Genomic DNA, 20,143 nt, shown 5'->3' on the forward strand with positions numbered 1-20,143 from the left:
GTGAAAAAAAAAACAGAATGGAAGGGATAAAAAAATGTTAGACCAAAGAAAAATAAAAACAAAAATAGCAAACAATTTTAAGTTGCTTTTCAATTGAGTTATTCTTTCATACATTCTCATTCATTACTCCCTCCCTCTCACGTTCTCACCCATGACCCATCTTTCATCTTATCCTTTTCCAATATAATTTCACCTCTATCCCTAACATAAAAATTGAAAACTAAAGACAAAGAAAAAATGATTGTCACTGGATGAGTGATTTAATCTATGTGCTGCACAAATATCGAAGTTCATACTCATCCAATGGCAGTTGATACGGCCTTCATGGCTTCATGTTTAACAAGCTTTGAGTTAATCTTACACCTGTGATTGCGGGAGCGCAAGCTGCAACGCTTAATATTCCGATCAATGAACTTGTAACAAAATAATTCTGACTGAATGAACTTCTATGTCCTAAAAGTAATAAGGACATCAACTCTCTGTCTGAATGGTCTAAAGTCATCAAGAGAATTAGGGGTCAAAACAACACAAGTAAAACATGGATATACAACCTCAAAAATATACTCAAAACACAGAGAATCGCCAATTCGGTCAGGTCGTAATTTTGGCTATGAAAAACGTAATAAATCAGGAAAGAGAGTGAAAACTGAATGCAAGCGATGATGAACTCGGACTAGAGTCTAGACAGAACCAACATATCGGTATAATACTAAAGGCTATTAAGGCAGTGCTTAGCAGAGCTCACAGTCAGGATTAGGGATGGGCAAATACCCATTGGTTATGGGTAACCGCGGTTACCCGCCCATTTAAATTAAACGGTTACGGTTATGGGTAATCGTTTAAATAAATAAACGGTTATGGGTCCGCGAAATTTAAATGGACAGTTATGGGTATTAACCGTTGGTTATAAACGGGTAACCGTTTACCCATTTATTTTATATATGTAAAATTAACACAAAACATGTTCTAGATCCAATAATACTTAGCATTCAATAAATTAGCAAGGAATTCATCGGTCATTCTCTTAATAACACTACTACAGGAATGATGATTCTCAATCATCAAGGAATTGGCCAAATTAATTTATATTCCTTGCGGGTAACCGTGAAATTGAAAGAAATGTTTTGACAGAAATGTCTTCTAGACAATTTTTGTAACCTAATAATACTTAGTAAATATTATATTTACCTTCATTGGTAAGTTAAAAATATCGTCCGTAAACTATTATTTCAATTATTGGAAAGGTATAAGAACTTAAAAAATTAAAATATAAAAATGTATGATGAATGTACCTATAGCAGTGTTTAATTGTCAAAAAAAAAACTTTATGACAATTTTTTTTAATTTTCAAGTTGTTAAAAAACATGTAGACAGGTGAAAAAAGGGTAATGGTAAAAAAAAAAAAAACAGAAGATAAACGGATTAAAAAGGATAAATGGATAAACAAGTATTAAACGGTTACGGTTAAATGGGTATGGTTAACCGTTTATAAACGGTATGGGTATGAGTATAACCGTTTAGACAATTACCCAACGAGTAAACGGTTATACGGGTATGAGCATAAACAGTTATGGGTAAATTAATCGCAGTTCCTCGCCCGCCATAACCATTGCCCATCCCTAGTCAGGATCAAAAAATTGACAAAACATCTTCCACCAGAAAAGAGAATTTTCTTCATTGATCGACAAAGCAAAATTTTAACAGGTACAATATTGGCTCTTTCTTTTTCCCTATAACATTTTTTCTGTGAGACAAAGTATGCACTTTTCATTTCTCAAAAGGGGATGATATAAAAAGTATATAAGTATATATAGGGCCTCTCAACATCAGTCTAAAACAGATAATTACAAAGATAAATAATATACACATAAGAGGAAACAAAAACTTGTCGCAGCCGCTAAACAAAAAATCACCTCTCTTAGTTTTCTTCTGCACGAGTATTATGCCACATAATTTTTGTTGGCGGGGACTCAACTCAGCAGTTTCTTTAGTCTTTTTTCAGCAAGACTGGCAACCTTATTTTGAGGTTCAAGAACAAGGGCATGCTTGAAATCTGCAAATACCAAACACGAAAATAAGAAAGTAGCTAAACCAACCATAACTGCATATTTTCGTTTTAATCAAACTCCGTAGCTGTATGTTTCACATGTAATCCTAACACAGGCACACGTCAACTTCGGAACAATATCTGACATAGCATGAAATGGTATGACTTCATGGATAAGGTCAATGGAATATGTGACATTCAAAATAAGCCACCAGCAGAATACAATTTCGATTAGTATATTTGACAAAGGATTGGTGTAGGTCAAATTTCTTACTTTAGATAGAAAACTAGACATGTGAAAAAAGTGAGAGTCAGTTTGTCTTGTGTTAGGTTTATTTCATCACGTTTGGGTTAATTTTGGGTTTTAGCATCATGAAGGTTTCAAAGTTTATCTATTTAAAGTATTGTAACTTCTCTTTCTTTTTTATCAGTAAGAATACGCTAGCTTTCACAGTTTGTTCTATTGGATTTTTCATCTATTCAATTTGTACAAAAGTGGATTATATGGCACTAAACATGAGATACTACATATTTTTACTAGGAATAGACATCACCAAAAACACCTTCCCTTCCCAAACCCAACTTTATGAATTCCCTTTCAACCACTCGTCAAGCAAGAGGAATGGCAACCCAATCAAAAATATGTAATGGTTTTAATGATTTTGATGGAGATGACAAGAGGTCCATGCTCCACGGTGTTCCAATTCAGTCGCAATTTATGTGGATTTGACCACATTTTCAAATAACAAAAGGTTCTAAAACCATTTATATATTAATAGATTGGATCCAATTCACAAGTATTTACCCAACAGAAATGCAGATGGCTTAAGGCAACTAACTAAGAGGGTGACCAAATGAACTAGAATGGATCTAGTACTCCATTAATCAATGAACTGAGAAGACTGCATGACTACATAAGTAGTTCATCTTATAATCATACAATTGAACACAAGTGATCATACAAGATATGTCATATATGATATATCACAGCAGTGTTCATAAATGTTGAAGAAGCAACAGAACGCAACAAAGCATATGAAATTTGGGTTCTGACCTTGAGCAGCCTCCTTATAACAAAGAAGTGATTCTCTAGCTGTTCCGCGTCTAAGATATGCCTTCACATTCTGCAAAAACGTCAAAAAGTAAAAAGATCAAAAAAGGTCACAGATATTGAAAAGTTTGTACAGTTTTGAAGAAACAATCTACATTTACAACTATATACACAGCACAAATCTGTTAGAAGTAGGGAGTTGGCCCTCATAAAGTAGACATACTCAATAAAGGTTGCAAGCAATACAAGAGATTAGATAAAAACAACTATGACTGAGCTGAACACATGGATCAACTATTGGCCTATCACACAAAGAACTGTCTGTAAGCCATTTCAGTAACCACTGTCGCTTCAATCTCTAGTCCACTACACTGATCAGACCAGAAAACGTGAATCAACTACACTGATTGACATGAAACTTGTGTGGTCAAATTGGCCTGACATGTAAATGATATGTTCACTACCATGTGAAACTTAGAACATATTACTCAACCCATTGGCATTCATTGGAGAAGCCCAGAATTTTATGAATCTGTGAAGATCCAGGAAAACTTTGGAAGAGACTCTAAGAAAAGACTTAAGAGTAATTGGATCTAACGGAGGATATGACACAGGACCGAGCACAATGACATTCTAAGATTCATATAGCTGACCCCACTCAGTGATTTGGATTTTTCAAGTCTCCAACCGAGAAGTTTTCCTCACTCGAGAAATTAAGGGAACACTACCTCAACCTACATGCTTCACTCACAAAGCTTCAACATAGAAGCTTCAACAAAAGAAAAATTCAAAGAACTTAGTGAAGAAGGCTTTGGTGTATTTAACACAATACGTTGAAATGAAGCAAAGCTTATTTATTGATATCTCCGATAAGTTACAAATATGTACATATACATGAGAAAATAAACAAACAAGAGGGGGCCTTCACAAAGGTTGCTTAGAAGAAGTCTCAGCAGTCGGTAGAGCCCCAGAAAGAGAAGGCACCGGAGGGTGATCAATCGGAGCCTCAGTACTAGATAGAACCCTAAAAGGAAGAGGCATCGGAGGCTGATCATTTGGAGCTTCATTACGCGATACAACCCCAGAAGACGAAGGCAATAAATGCCTTTGGAACAAACCCACAAACCTCTGATGATCAAGTAAAATCTGACCATCAAATTCCTTCATCTGGTCAAGCTTCCTCTTCATGTTTGTAGCATAGTCATGTGCGAGTCTGTGCAACTGTTTATTTTCATGCTTGAGCCCTCTAATCTCCTACTTGAGACTCAACACTTCAACCGCCAATGATTCAACTTGGCAGGTTCGAGTAAATAGGCGTTAGGCCACATTTGACACAGAACCTGCACACTAAACACTGAGAGCCAAAGAATCCTTAACAGCCAACTCATCAGACCGTTTGGAAAGAAGTCTGTTATCTTTGGGAATGAGAATGTTCCTGGCCACCACCGCAGCGGTCATATCATTCTTCATCACGAAATCCCCAACGGTAAGAGGACCAGTAGGGGATAAGAAGGATGGGCGTCATATGTTGTCTGAAGAAGGCGCGGCTGCCTCTTCACCAAGGTTCAAGTCAAAACGACGGTCGGAAGGGCCAGACATTTTCAAAGGTGTTGAAGAGAGAAGAGGTCGGACAAATCAAGATCTTAGAAGTGCAAGAAGGGAGTTTCTACTGGTGGAGATTCAAGTGTGCTTTGGAACTTAATGCCAGCCTCTATAAAAATCTGCACTCGACGGAGCTTCAGAAATCGAAGAGGCGCCTGCTCAGAAATCGAAGAGGCGTTTGCTTTCTCAAAAGCTGGGCTGCTCAAAGACCACGAGGGCCGATCTCAGAGATCGAAGAGGCGTTTGCTTTCTCAAAAGCTGGGCTGCTTAAAGACCACGAAGGCCGATCTCAAAAATCGAAGAGGAGCTTGCTTTCTCAAAAGCTGGGTTGCTCAGAGACCACGAGGGCCGATCTCAGAAATTGAAGAGGCACCTGCTTTCTCAGCCTTGTCAGCACCTGTCACATGCACAATCAGCTTTGCAGAAATTACAGGCAATCTATCGAAGATTTCTGGTCAAGTAGAAAGCACGTGAAGCTTACTGTTCAATCATCCACTTTCCACACGCAACATTAGCTCATGGGTACTACAAATAACTTTGCCAAAGATCTCTGACAAAGTTTAGATACGTGAAGCTTGCAGCTCCCACTACATCGCTATGACCAACAAGGGTATAAGAATAACAAAGAAACAGCACTAACAAAGTTTAGACACATAAATTTTGAAGGTTTAGCTATCATATTATTACCCACAAGGTAAAGGAACAGCACCACTGCTGGATAATTGGAAAGTCCCTGTGTGTCAACCTCTGTGCTCCGTGGCAAGGTAGACTAGCAAAAATGCCCAACCTTTACTCACATTCGAGAAAACACTCCCAACAAGATTGCTTGCTCCAAATTCGAAGAGGCACCGCCCTCCGAATCTCGAGAGCCAGACTCCCAACAGGATTACTTTCTCAAAAATCGAAGAGACACCGCTCTCCGAATTTCAAGAGCCAGACTCCCAGCAGCATTGCTTTCTCAAAAATCGAAAAGGCACCGTTATCCGAATCTCGAGAGCCAGTCCCCGACAGGATCGCTTGTTCGAAAACCGAAGAGGCATCGCTTTCTCAACTTCGAGAGCCAGATCTCCTTGGATAAAGCTTGTCTGTAATCTTCACACGCAACATCAGCTTTCCAGATACCACAGACCACTTTTTCAAAGTGCTCTGACAGAGTTAAAACACGTGAAGCTGGCAACTCCCACTACAGTGCTACAACCAAGAAGGGTAAAGGAATAGCATTACTACTTGTTGTTAGGAAGACTCCTATATATGTCGACCTCCATCCCTAACGGACAGGCAGACCTGCAAAAATGCTCAACCCTTCCTCATATCTGAGAGGGCACTCCCAATGAAGCCTCTCGAAATACTCAGCTTTCTTTCCCCCCCCTAGATAATACCTTTGCAAACAAGCTACACCAGAGCAAGAATATCTCATATCATCAGGGTTAAAAGCAAGAGTATCCCATATCATGTTTTTTCCCTGTCTTTTCCTTTGGCATTTTCTTACCTGCAAGACAAGGAGAAAGAAAACAATCAGTCAGCACTTGGAATCAAGCTTCTAGTCAGGAACTGACTGCCTAGAACCCCTTACCTGATTACTTACCTGGCATTGCTCTCGAGTACTCATCTTCAACATCTTATGCTTCCAGAGAAGATACCACATCTGCCTGAGGAACAGATAGGGCAAGTGAAAAGGATACAAGGAAGCATGTGGAGACAAGCATAACAGAACACGTGCCGATACTTCCACTACTTTGTCAACAGCAAAAGTATCCCATATCAGCAGGGTCGAATGTACTCTAGATTTGATGGACTTGTTTTGACCCTCAAATTCTTCAATCGGCCACATATACTCTGGAGGTAACCAGAAAACCCTCCAGCCCAGTTCAAGAATAAGCCTGTGGAAAGTTACTTCTTCAAAAGCAAAAGTATCTCATATCATCTCTTCTCCTTTTCTTCTCTTTATCCTTCATGCTGCCTGCAAGATAAGGAGAATGAGAACAATCAGCCGGAACTCGAAATCAAACTTCTGATCTGGGACTGATTGCTTAGAGCTCTGATTACTTACCTTGTCTGTCACCTCTTTTAGTATATCCCCTAGCTCGGCGACTTGAGGGACTCCTACTACATGGTTTGTATCTCGCTTGACCAAGCCTGAAACTACAAGTAAGCTTCAAGTGAAATTGATACATTACCTTGTGCATCTCCACCAGTTAAAGATACCACCCCTGGACGGAGGAAGAGTACTTCCAGAGAAGATGCCACATCTACCTATGAGACAGATAAGACAAGTGAAGACGATACCACACTTCGGTACTTAGAAGTTTCGTGATTACTCAGCGGCTTGGATCTTGCAAGTCCCCAACCGAGGAGCTTCCCCTACAACCAGGAGGCCAATCACAGAGCTACACGTGTCGACATCAGAAGCCAATCATAGCGCGACACGTGTCAACATCGAAAGCCAATCACAACACGACACGTGTCAATGTTAGAACAAGGCTAGAAACTCTCTTCTATAAAAGGAGATCATTCTCCCAAAATATTTCCTAATGCCGTTTGTACTAAATCATTCACTTGTACCCACTAAAGGAGAGCTTGAACCTATGTACTTGTGTAAACCCTTTACAATTAATGAGAACTCCTCTACTCTATGGACGTAGCCAATCTGAGTGAACGACGTACATCTTGTGTTTGCTCTCCTGTCTTTATCCTTTTACATACTTATCCACACTAATGACCGGAGCAATCTAGCGAAAGTCACAAACTTAATACTTTCTGTTGTACCAAAGTCCTTACTGATTTTGTGCATTAACAATCCTTAAGTCCTTACCTTTTTGCATTGGTAATGGATGAGTTAATAGGACATATTCAAGATGTTATTCCTTGGTGTATGCTTTTCGCAGACGATATAGGGTTGATAGATGAAACTCAGAAAGGGGTAAATGCGAAGCTTAACCTTTGGAGAGAAGTGTTGGAATCTAAAAGTCTTCGTTTAAGCTGATCAAAGACAGAATATATGGAATACAAGCGGGATGGATGAAGTAGAAGAGTGCATCCGGCGTATTGTATGACCGTCGTATGCTACTGAAGCTCAAGGAAAAATTTTATAGGACGACAATAAGGTCGGCGATGCTGTATGACACAGAATGTTGGGCGGTGAAGCATCAACACGTACACAAAATGGGTGTAGCAGAGATGAGGATGCTTCGTTGGAGGTGTGGGCTCACAAGAAATGATAAGATTAGGAATGAGTGGGTTGGACATGTGCAAAAAAGGCCTACTGATGCTCCAGTTCGAAGATGTGACTAGAGGTGGCCGAAGGGGTAGAGGAAGACCTAGGAAAACTTTGGAAGAGACCCTAAGAAAAGACTTAAGAGTACTTGGATCTAACGGAGGACATGACACAAAACCGAGCGCAATGGCGTTCTAGGATTCACATAGCCGACCCCACTTAGTGGGAAAAGGCTTTGTTGTTGTTGTGATGCAAGGCTTCAAATTCTCTCTGAGATTTCTATTCTCAACACAAGCAATTTAAGAAATCAGTTGACCCAGACTTCCACCTTGGCCAGGAGTGTACTGGGGAGGTCTATGAATTTCATTGACTAGCTTGAATTGGTATTTTTGGATCATTCTATTGAAAGGATGCTTCTGGAAACAGTAAGCGTTGAAGATTAAAGAACCACAATCAAACAAATGAAACGAATTACCAGAAACAAATAACTCCTAATGATTCTTGCTCATCCAGTTTTGCTACCTTAGTCCACTATAGAACACTGTTGAACGAAGGAAATCCCTAAATTACTTAGTGGTAACATAATACTGTTGAACAAAGCAAATACCTAAACGACTTAGTGGTAACCATCAGGAGGAGGTAAATTGAACTCCAACTGCCCTTTTACTAACAGAATTGGTTACAACATAACATGATTTGGTTTGTAGTGCTTCGACCATAAAAACAAAGAGTCTAAAAATATAAATGCAATAGAATGACTTTATTACCTTTTTGTCAAGTGATATTGCCTTGCTGCAGTCCTCTTCAGCTTGCTGGAAGCTGCATGATTGAAATTGATAAGCATATAAATACCAATGCATTGCAACAGAGGGAATTGACAGATCAGATGGGCATTTCTTACCACCCCAACTCCAAGTAAGCAGCTGCGCGGTTGGAGTAGTAAGTTGCGCTCATCATGTTCAATTTGATAGCTTCAGTATAATAGTTGACAGCCTTATTCCATTGCCTTCCCTTAAATGCAGCATTTCCCTGCAAAAAGAGTAAACATAGAAATTGATATAACAAATAATACTAATTGAAACAGTGGTTTCAAAACTCTTTTGCTGGTAGAAAATCAAATTAACAGAACTAAGCAAAATATTCAACAAACATAGCAAAGGGGAAGAACAACGCCCCCTGATCTTTGACCCTTGTCTCACTATTGTCCACATTTTATGCCAAAGGAAAATGTGACATTATGTACACTAAAGGTTATCATTAACATGAGAGGACAAAGATTCAGACCCAATATATCAGCCTATAAAGGTGGGAAGTACCATTCATGTAGAGAATGCAGTTGCAACACTGCCAGTGTAAAGATGACAAAAAATAATAAAATATTGAAGACGACTTGACAAAATGAAGCATTGAAAACTAAGATGAAAAGATTTTAGCAGGGAACAACCTTCTCTTTTAAGAGTTCTGAAGCATCCATGTTCCCATTGGTATCTGGCAATGGCAATGAATGGGATGTAATGCTTACTTTCTCCTGAACTGAAGAGTACATATCCAAGACTGTATCAAGGAGAAATTTATCAACACCATGGAACGCGATGAATGAAACAGAGATAGGGCAGTCATTGTGCTTTCCTACTGGTACTGTAACCTGGCCATGTGCAAATATAATTGTGAAAATAAGTTTCAAAGCTACAGATACTCAAAGATAAATGTGAATGTTCAGACTTGAAAGCACTCAGTTACCTGACAGCACCCAGACATGCTGACAATGCTTGTTAATGCTAATGTTCTATCATTAAACTCAGATGACCCCCCTTTCTTTGTATTAAGCTTTAATGGAGGATCTGCGACTGTGGGAATCACTAATATTCCATCATCCTGGGACAGCAAGAGGTTGTAAGAAATAGAGATACATAAAATGAGGTATTGTACATATAAACAATCGGTTTCACAATAAGGCAACCTCAATATTTTCACCAAATAATCTTGTTCAAAACAATTTTAAATGCAGACTCTGCAGGAGTACTGGAGCTGCAGCAGTTATTCCCCCTTTTCTGGTTTCAGAAGAGAGGAGGGGTGGGAGTGTAGGGCTTTTTGGCTCAAAATTAGGATGATGCAATAAATTAGGTTTGTGTTACCTATTTGGTTTTGGTGTCCTATTTGGGTTTGGATTTTGACTTCTTAGTTGGTTTCCTTGATGGAGAGATTTTGTTAATTACCTATTTGATTAGGATTTGGATTTACTTCCTATTAGGATTCGTATTGTAACCTAAGTCCTATGCACTATAAATAGGACATTAGGGTTAGTGTATTTTGTGTGGCTCATTCGTGTGGCAATTTGGTGAGAGTCAATTTGTGAATTTGTGAGTTAGAGAGCAATTTGGGAAAATCTTCTCCGTTAGGTTTGGGTTCTCTACTCGTTTGGTTTAGGGTTTGTAATTTGTGGGATTTGGGTTGTGAGAGTTTAAACACTCTTTTGTAATCTCTGTTTGTTTAGTAAAATTCATCGCCGTGATTCGTCCGTAGAGTAGGCTTTATGCTGAACCACGTAAATCTCTTGTGTCAATTTGAGATTGTTTGTTTTAGCTTTCACCTACGACATTGATATTTGGTACTTTGTTATAATTCGCTTCCGTTTGCGCATAAAAGTACAACAAGTGGTATCAGAGCCCAGGTTTCAGCTTGGGCTTTGCTTGGCAGTCACTATGAAGCCTTCTACGTCATCAGTGAAAGTTGATATTGAAAAGTTTGACGGCAATGACTTTGGTATTTGGCAATTGAAGATGCGTGCTTTGTTAGTTCAACAAGGGCTTCTAAAAACGCTAAAGGGCAAAAAGAAGTTGTTTGATAAGTGTTTTGCTAGTGTTGATGCAAACATTGCAGAAGATCGTTGTTCTGAACTCCTCTAAATGTTATGTGAGGAGGTGGAGCTTGGTACTCAAGCTCTTTGGGTGGAGTGCAATTCGCACTTTTTGTTCGTATGTTCAAGCTTTTGCTTGGATTTTGTTTTGTATTTGTTAGTTTCCATAATGGAATTTGTTGGAGAAGGCGTTGGAGGAAATTTCAAGTTTGAAGACTTTTGGATTTTTTGAGTCTAGGTGGAGATCAGTTTCGAAAGAATTTGGTGCACATTTGCATTTGTATTTTGGTATCCCAAATTTGGAAGTTTGCTAATTTCTCGCCGAGGTGGAGATTGTTGGGCTTTTTGGCTCAAAATTAGGATGATGCAATAAATTAGGTTTGTGTTACCTATTTGGTTTTGGTGTCCTATTTGGGTTTGGATTTTGACTTCTTAGTTGGTTTCCTTGATGGAGAGATTTTGTTAATTACCTATTTGATTAGGATTTGGATTTACTTCCTATTAGGATTCTTATTGTAACCTAAGTCCTATGCACTATAAATAGGACATTAGGGTTAGTGTATTTTGTGTGGCTCATTCGTGTGGCAATTTGGTGAGAGTCAATTTGTGAATTTGTGAATTTGTGAGTTAGAGAGCAATTTGGGAGAATCTTCTCCGTTAGGTTTGGGTTCTCTACTCGTTTGGTTTAGGGTTTGTAATTTGTGGGATTTGGGTTGTGAGAGTTTAAACACTCTTTTGTAATCTCCGTTTGTTTAGTGAAATTCCTCGCCGTGATTCGTCCGTGGAGTAGGCTTTATGCCGAACCACGTAAATCTCTTGTGTCAGTTTGAGATTGTTTGTTTTAGCTTTCACCTACGACATTGATATTTGGTACTTTGTTATAATTCGCTTCCGTTTGCGCATAAAAGTACAACAGGGAGGAATAACAATATAAGGAAGCTCAGGTTGTTGAATCTCAACACACCAGTGAAAGTAGACAAGCAAGCTAAAGCTGACCCACCTCTTCAATATTTGTATAATTTCAAATTGTTGGCCAAAACAAATCAAAGGAACAAACTTAGCTGACTTGTACAATTATTACAAGGTTGGAGAGATTCTCAAATATGTTAGCTAAAGTTATTAAACTGACAAAGGTTTCAAATATAGTTCCTATCTCTAATAGTCCAACCGAAGCGATACAGGGAAGAGAAAAGGGAGAAACCAATAGCATCAAAGATTATCCAAGTTGACTCCACAACAACAACAACAACAACAACAAAGCCTTTTCCCACTAAGTGGGGTCGGCTATATGAATCCTAGAACGCCATTGCGCTCGGTTTTGTGTCATGTCCTCCGTTAGATCCAAGTACTCAAGTCTTTTCTTAGGGTCTCTTCCAAAGTTTTCCTAGGTCTTCCTCTACCCCTTTGGCCCTAAACCTCTGTCCCGTAGTCACATTTTCGAACCGGAGCGTCAGTAGGCCTTCTTTGCACATGTCCAAACCACCGGAACCGATTTTCTCTCATATTTCCTTCAATTTTGGCTACTCCTACTTTACCTCGGATATCCTCATTCCCAATCTTATCTTTTCTCGTGTGCCCATACATCCCACGAAGCATCCTCATCTCCGCTACACCCATTTTGTGTATGTGTTGATGCTTCACCGCCCAACATTCTGTGTCATACAACATCGCTGGCCTTATTGCCGTCCTATAAAATTTTCCCTTGAGCTTCAATGGCCTACGACGGTCACACAACACGCTGGATGCACTCTTACACTTCATCCATCCAGCTTATATTCTATGGTTGAGATCTCCATCTAATTCTCCGTTCTCTTGCAAGATAGATCCTAGGTAGCGAAAACGGTCACTTTTTGTGATCTTCGCTAGATTGCTCTGGTCATTAGTGTGGATAAGTATATAAATGGATAGAGATAGGAAAGCAAACACAAGATGTACGTGGTTCACCCAGATTGGCTACGTCCACGGAATAGAGGAGTTCTCATTAATTGTGAAGGGTTTACACAAGTACATAGGTTCAAGCTCTCCTTTAGTGAGTACAAGTGAATGATTTAGTACAAATGACATTAGGAAATATTGTGGGAGAATGATCTCGTAACCACGAAACTTCTAAGTACCGGAGTGTGGTATCGTCTTGACTTGCCTAATCTGTCTTATAGGTAGATGTGGCATCTTCTCTGGAAGTACTCTTCCTCCATCCAGGGGTGGTATCTGTAACTGGTGGAGATGCACAAGGTAATGTATCAATTTCACTTGAAGCTTACTTGTAGTTTCAGGCTTGGTCAAGCGCGATACAAACCATGTAGTAGGAGTCCCCCAAGTCGCCGGGCTAGGGGATCTACTGAAAGAGGTGACAGACAAGGTAAGCAATCAGAGCTCCGGCTGATTGTTCACATTCTCCCTATCTTGCAGGCAGCATGAAGGATAAAGAGAAGAAAAATGAGAAGAGATGATATGGGATACTTTTGCTTTTGAAGAAGTAACTTTCCACAGGCTTATTCTTGAACTGGGCTGGAGGGTTTTCTGGTTTCCTCCAGAGTATAAGGCCGACTGAAGAATTTGAGGGTCAAAACAAGTCCATCAAATCTAGAGTACGTTCGACCCTGCTGATATGGGATACTTTTGCTTTTGACAGAGTAGTGGATGTATCGGCACATGTGCTGTTACGCTTATCTCCACATGCTTCCTTGTATCCTTCTCACTTGCCCTATCTGTTCCTCAGGCAGATGCAGTATCTTCCCTGGAAGCATAAGATGTTGAAGATGAGTACTCGAGAGCAATGCCAGGTAAGTAATCAGGTAAGGGGTTCCAGGCAGTCAGTTCCTGGCTGGAAGCTTGATTCCAAGTGCTGACTGATTGCTCTCTTTCTCCTTGTCTTGCTGGTAAGAACAAGGCCAAAGGAAAAGACAGGGAAAAAGCATGATATGGGATACTCTTGCTTTTAACCCTGATGATATGAGATATTCTTGCTCTAGTATAGCTTGTTTACAGAGGTATTATCGGGGGAAAGAAAGCTGAATATTTCGAAAGGCTTCGTTGGGAGTGCCCTCTCAGATAAGAGAAAGGGTTGAGCATTTTTGCAGGTCTGCCTGTCCGTTAGGGATGGAGGTCGACATATATAGGAGTCTCCCTAACATCAAGTAATAATGCTATTCCTTTACCCTGCTTGGTCATAGCACGGTAGTGGGAGCTGCCAGCTTCACATGTTTTAACTCTGTCAGAGCACTTTGAAAAAGTGGTCTGTGGTATCTGGAAAGCTGATGTTGCGTGTGAAGATTACAGACAAGCTTTATCCAAGGAGATCCAGCTCTTGAAGTTGGGAAAGTGGTGCCTCTTCGGTTTTCGAACAAGCAATCCTGTCGGGGATCTGGCTCTCGAGATTCGGAGAACGATGCCTCTTCGATTTTTGAGAAAGCAATCCTGCTGGGGGTCTGGCTCTCGAGATTCGGAGAGCGGTGTCTCTTCGATTTTTGAGAAAGTAATCATGCTGGGAGTCTGGCTCTCGAGATTCGGAGGGCGGTGCCTCTTCGATTTTAGAGCAAGCAATCTTGTTGGGAGTGTTTTCTCGAATGTGAGTAAAGGTTGGGCATGTTTGCTAGTCTACCTTGCCACGAAGAACAGAGGTTGACACACAGGGACTTTCCAATTATCCAGCAGTAGTACTGTTCCTTTACCCTCTCTTCGATTTTTGAGAAAGTAATCATGTTGGGAGTCTGGCTCTCGAGATTCGGAAGGCGGTGCCTCTTCGATTTTGGAGCAAGCAATCTTGTTGGGAGTGTTTTCTCGAATGTGAGTAAAGGTTGGGCATGTTTGCTAGTCTACCTTGCCATGGAGCACAAAGGTTGACACACAGGGACTTTCCAATTATCAAGCAGTGGTACTGTTCCTTTACCCTCTCTTCGATTTTTGAGAAAGTAAACATGTTGGGAGTCTGGCTCTCGAGATTCGGAGGGCGGTGCCTTTTCGATTTTGGAGCAAGCAATCCTGTTGGGAGTGTTTTCTCGAATGTGAGTAAAGGTTGGGCATGTTTGCTAGTCTACCTTGCCACGAAGCACAAAGGTTGACACACCGGGACTTTCCAATTATCCAGCAGTGGTACTGTTCATTTACCCTTGTGGGTAATAATATGTTAGCTAGACCTTCAAAATTTATGTGTCTAAACTTTGTTAGTGTTGTTTCTTTGCAATTCTTTTACCCTTCTTGGTCAGAGCAATGTAGCGGGAGCTGCAAGCTTCACGTGTCTCAACTTTGTCAGAGAACTTTGGCAAAGTTATCTGTGGTACCCATGAGTTACTGTTGCGTGTGGGAAGCGGGTGATTGAACAGTACGATTCATGTGCTTTCTACTTCGCCAGAAATCTTCGACAGAATGCCCATAATTTCCGCAGAGCTGAGTGTGCGTGTGACAGGTGCTGACAAGGCTGGAAAAGTAGGTGCCTCTTCGATTTCTGAGATCGGCCCTCGTGGTCTCTGAGCAGCCCAGCTTTTGAGAAAGCAAGCCTCTTCGATTTCTGAGATCGGCCTTCGTGGTCTTTAAGCAGCCCAGCTTTTGAGAAAGCAAACGCCTCTTCGATTTCTGAGATCGACCCTCGTGGTCTCTGAACAGCCCAGCTTTTGAGAAAGCAAACGCCTCTTCGATTTCTGAGCAGGCGCCTCTTCGATTTCTGAAGCTTCGTCGAGTGCAGTTTTTATAGGGGCTGACATTAAGTTCCAAGGCACACTTGAATATCCACCAGTAGAAGCTCCATTCTTGCACTTCTAAGATCTTGATTTGTCCGACCTCTTCTCTCTTCAACACCTTTGAAAATGTCTGGCCCCTCCGACCGTCGTTTTGACTTGAACCTTGTTGAAGAGGCAGCCCCGCCTTCTCCAGACAACATATGGCGCCCATCCTTCGTCTCCCCTACTGGTCCTCTTACCGTTGGGGATTCCGTGATGAAGAATGATATGACCGCTGCGGTAGTGGCCAGGAACCTTCTCACTCCCAAAGATAACCGACTACTTTCCAAACAGTCTGATGAGTTGGCTGTTAAGGATTCTCTGGCTCTCAGTGTTCAGTGTGCAGGTTCTGTGTCTAATATGGCCCAACGCCTATTTGCTCGAACCCGCCAAGTTGAATCATTGGCGGCTGAAGTGATGAGTCTCAAACAGGAGATTAGAGGGCTCAAGCATGAGAATAAACAGTTGCACCGGCTCGCACATGACTATGCTACAAACATGAAGAGGAAGCTTGACCAGATGAAGGAATCTGATGGTCAGGTTTTACTTGATCATCAGAGATTTGTGGGTTTGTTCCAAAGGCATTTATTGCTTTCGTCTTCTGGGGCTGTACCACGTAATGAAGCTCCAAATGATCAACCTCTGATGCCTCCTCCTTCTAGGGTTTTGTCCAGTACTGAGGCTCCGAATGATCCTCCTCCGGTGCCTTCTCTTTCTGGGGCTCTACCGACTGCTGAGACTTCTCCTAAGCAACCTTTGTGAAGGCTCCCTCTTGTTTGTTTATTTTGACTCAAGTATATGTACATATTTGTAACTTATCGGGGATATCAATAAATAAGCTTTCCTTCATTTCAACGTATTGTGTTAAATACACCAAAGCCTTCTTCGCTAAGTTCTTTGAATTTTCTTTTGTTGAAGCTTGTATGTTGAAGCTTTGTGAGTGGAGCATGTAGGTTGAGGTAGTGTTCCCTCAATTTCCCGAGTGAGGAAAACTTCTCGGTTGGAGACTTGGAAAATCCAAGTCACTGAGTGGGATCGGCTATATGAATCTTAGAATGCCATTGCGTTCTGTCCTGTGTCATGTCCTCCGTTAGATCCAAGTACTCAAGTCTTTTCTTAGGGTCTCTTCCAAAGTTTTCCTAGGTCTTCCTCTACCCCTTCGGCCCTGAACCTCTGTCCCATAGTCGCATCTTCTAATCGAAGCGTCAGTAGGCCTTCTTTGCACATGTCCAAACCACCGTAACCGATTTTCTCTCATCTTTCCTTCAATTTCGGCTACTCCTACTTTACCCCGAATATTCTCATTCCTAATCTTATCCTTTCTCGTGTGCCCACACATCCAACGAAGCATCCTCATCTCCGCTACACCCATTTTGTGTACGTGTTGATGCTTCACCGCCCAACATTCTGTGCCATACAACATCGCCGGCCTTATTGCCGTCCTATAAAATTTTCCCTTGAGCTTCAGTGGCATACGACGGTCACACAACACGCCGGATGCACTCTTCCACTTCATCCATCCAGCTTGTATTCTATGGTTGAGATCTCCATCTAATTCTCCGTTCTTTTGCAAGATAGATCCTAAGTAACGAAAACGGTCGCTCTTTGGTATTTCTTTATCTCCGATCCTCACCAAATTAACAAAAATCTTTTACAGCTTCTCTTTATTCAATCAGACTTGATATTTCTTATCCCTAAAACATAAACGCGTACTTTGAAGAATCAACTCATCAGAGATAATCTTCCAACTCACTCCATATACACACTACATTGAAGTTTTCACAACCAACTCTCCTGCCTCAGATTAAAGACTTGCGAGATATGGTCTTCTTAAAATACCATAACAAACAACAGTAATAAAGGAATATTTATATGCAGAGAAATTAATACAACAGCAAAAGAAGTACATCACGCAGTTTAAAATTTAGTAACAATTAAAACATTTCTGACCTTGAGAAAATTTCTTTCTGAGAGTCACTTTACTAGTACTTAACACCAGTGAAGTAGATAAATCGATAGAATGCCTAATGAATATAAAAATTTGTATAGTGTTGGGTTACCTTTAAAAGACTTTGAAGGGCAGCTCTCATCTCAGTCCTTACTTTATATAGGGTTTTCATGTTTTCATTTGTAGAGTTAATTGCTGCACGAACACGATCTGATACATCTGGCCCTAGCTTTGGTTTCGCTGATTTAACCCATTCTTCATGATTGGTTTTGAATTCACAACTGAAATAAAGTTGTAGATGTCAAATTAGTGGAGAGAGAGAGAGAGAGAGAGAGAGAGAGCTTATCAAATTTCCTTTCCCATAAAGGTAACGCAAAGGAATTTGAGAAGATTTAATTGACCTGAATAATCTTAGAATACCTCTGTATCAAAAGCATCACAGAAGAGAGAGCTTTCAAAGTAAATACTCCATTTTGACGTTTTGTGGAATCTTCACGAAATGCTTTTAAACTGGGTACATTTGAAGCAATATACTGACTAAAATTCATATGCTTTGGAGGTTGGTCTGCAGAAGCAGTAAAAGAAGCAACTTCAACATAGTTATACTTGGTTTACTTTTGTATGAACTCCCATCCCATTATGACAATAGAGAGATTGCATAGCTGACTTTACCATTGATTTATAAAAGATTAAAAGAAATGACTATGACTATGGAGCCGTATATGTGTGTATGTGTGTGTGCATATTCTCAAGTGAAGTTGCTTACACCCAGATAGATGTTCAATTGCTTTGCTGACAACATGTACTGTCTTCTCAGTAGGAATTTTAGGAAGCTGAAAGAGATCATCAGCAAAAATAAGGCATCTCGCCCTTTTAGGTTCCACAGAATTCAGTTGAAGCAAAACATGTCCAACACGACGTAGAATAGATGGATTGCAGGCAAAAATTCCTAAAAGACAACAACAATATCAAATTAAAGAAGATGAAAGAAATATAAAAGAGAAACCATAAACAAGAAACTATTCCCAAGCATACCAACAGCGTCTAAACTCTGTGAATTTGGCAGAACTCCAAGCATAGATACAGCCCCATGAGACGGTCGGTACCCAATGACACCACAAAATGATGCTGGAATTCTAACACATCCAGTTGTATCAATACCTATAAAAGTATAAGAACTTGAAAGGATCAGCTGATATTATAAAGAAGCCAAACCACGAGGGTAAGTTTTTAAGTGCAGGATCACATAGTTAGTCCGATTTCAGTGCCTGAGCAGGTGACTTGATACCTACAACCTTTATTCATTGCTACTTGAGACGAAACATGGAAAGAGTATGAATCTAATTCTAAAAGATAAGGCAAAATTATAACCAAACCAAGAGTAAAATGAAGCAGAAATTCTGCAAAGACAGTAAAATGAAGTAGAAATACTCAAAGAAGCTTACCAAGAGCAAAGTCAACAAGACCGGCTGCAACAGCCACGGCAGAACCACTGGAAGATCCTCCCGGAATGTGAGATTGTAATTCAGGATTCACAGGCGTTCCGTAATGAACATTCTCACCAGTGATCCTGATAGTGATACAAATAACAAGGTATCAAAAGTTCGTTGCTTTCATTTATTCTTAATTGTTTTCGCCATTTAAATTTGAAAGGGAATACAAAGTGACAGAGAAAAATAATTAGTACCCAAAATTGAGCTCGTCCATGACGGTGTGGCCAACGCAAGTAGCCCCATTTTTTAGCAGAGCCGTCACCACGAACGCCGTCTTGGTCGCCGCTTCATGCGTTCGCGCCCAATCGGGACTCCCAAACCCAGTCACATAACCCTTCACATCAAATCTGAAACAAACCCACCAACCCATAAACCAAATCAGAAAGAATCACAACAAAAAAATTGAAAAAATTGCAAGTAAATGCAAAATAACAAGAGAGAGAGAGAGAGAGACATGTCGGAGACAGCGAAGGAGAGGGAGGCGAGGGGTTGAGTGGCGGCGGGGGGAGGGGGCTGAGGGAAGGGAAGGAGTTGGAAGCGGGGCTCTATAAATGGTTCGGACAGAAGGATTTGTGTTCCGGTTCGGCGTCGTCTTCGGCGGTGGGTCTCGGCCAGGACCACGATCCCTGCGACGGTGAGACCGATAACGATCCAGGTTTTTGGGTTAGCGGAGACATTGGCCTTGATCGCCAGCAGAGGCTGGGGGTGAAGCTTCCACATGATCAACGATCACGACAGGGACAGGTCATAGGTTAGCAGTGAGCCCAGCAGTGAGCAGCAGCGAGGGTTTTGGGAGGTTTGGGTTTTGGCAGGGTTTTACATTTTTCACTTTCATTTTATTAACATTTATTTTGTTTGATCGGTAACTTGTAGTTTAATGGCGACCGTGGGTTTGACGCGCGAATACTATTCTTTCTTCTTTTTCTTTTTGATTTTTTTTCCTTTTTCTTTTCTCAGTTGCAATTGTTTGGATCAAAACTTGAACTTTGGGCTCAAGAAAGGAGCTGGCCCAAAAGGAGGCCCGAAGGGAAAGACAGCCGAAGCCCAGTCAAAGCCCAGAAGGCAGAAAGGGCCTTTTCTGACTTGGTGCAACTCATGAAGACCACTTGTTTACCTACCCAAAGGTCAAGTGGTATAGACTGACCAGCTACACATCCCATAAAGTACTTTATGATGGCAGTACATGTAAAAAAGCTGATGAGTCATCACCCTTCAA

The 20,143-nt window shown here is 40.7% G+C and overlaps 1 protein-coding gene and 1 long non-coding RNA gene across 3 annotated transcripts; both read right to left on the minus strand.

Annotated features, from left to right (window-relative positions):
• Nucleotides 1-1,650: 1,650 nt before the first annotated feature.
• Nucleotides 1,651-19,775, minus strand: LOC103436579 (outer envelope protein 64, mitochondrial-like). 2 transcript variants are annotated; one of them, XM_070822181.1, is made up of 13 exons: nt 19,382-19,774; nt 19,122-19,274; nt 18,880-19,004; nt 18,470-18,595; nt 18,201-18,383; nt 17,855-17,999; nt 17,547-17,715; nt 9,655-9,789; nt 9,359-9,559; nt 8,816-8,943; nt 8,682-8,733; nt 3,102-3,171; nt 1,651-2,053 (listed from the first exon to the last, which is right to left on the minus strand). In XM_070822181.1, exons 1-13 carry the CDS (start codon nt 19,645-19,647, stop codon nt 1,971-1,973), a joined length of 1,836 nt encoding a protein of 611 aa, XP_070678282.1. In that variant the 5' UTR covers nt 19,648-19,774; the 3' UTR covers nt 1,651-1,970. The 2 variants fall into 2 exon arrangements, 1 of the variants encoding a protein (XP_070678282.1); XR_011581191.1 differs by lacking the exons at nt 1,651-2,053; nt 3,102-3,171 and adding exons at nt 6,522-6,660; nt 6,751-6,842 and having other exon boundaries at nt 19,382-19,775.
• LOC139196364 (uncharacterized) lies at nt 3,901-5,381 on the minus strand. Its single transcript, XR_011581192.1, has 2 exons — nt 5,182-5,381; nt 3,901-5,097 (listed from the first exon to the last, which is right to left on the minus strand). It is a non-coding gene; the product is annotated as an uncharacterized lncRNA (long non-coding RNA).
• Nucleotides 19,776-20,143: the final 368 nt, after the last annotated feature.

Source organism: Malus domestica, chromosome 05 (genome assembly GCF_042453785.1).
Source record: "Malus domestica chromosome 05, GDT2T_hap1".
Classification (NCBI taxonomy): domain Eukaryota; kingdom Viridiplantae; phylum Streptophyta; class Magnoliopsida; order Rosales; family Rosaceae; genus Malus; species Malus domestica.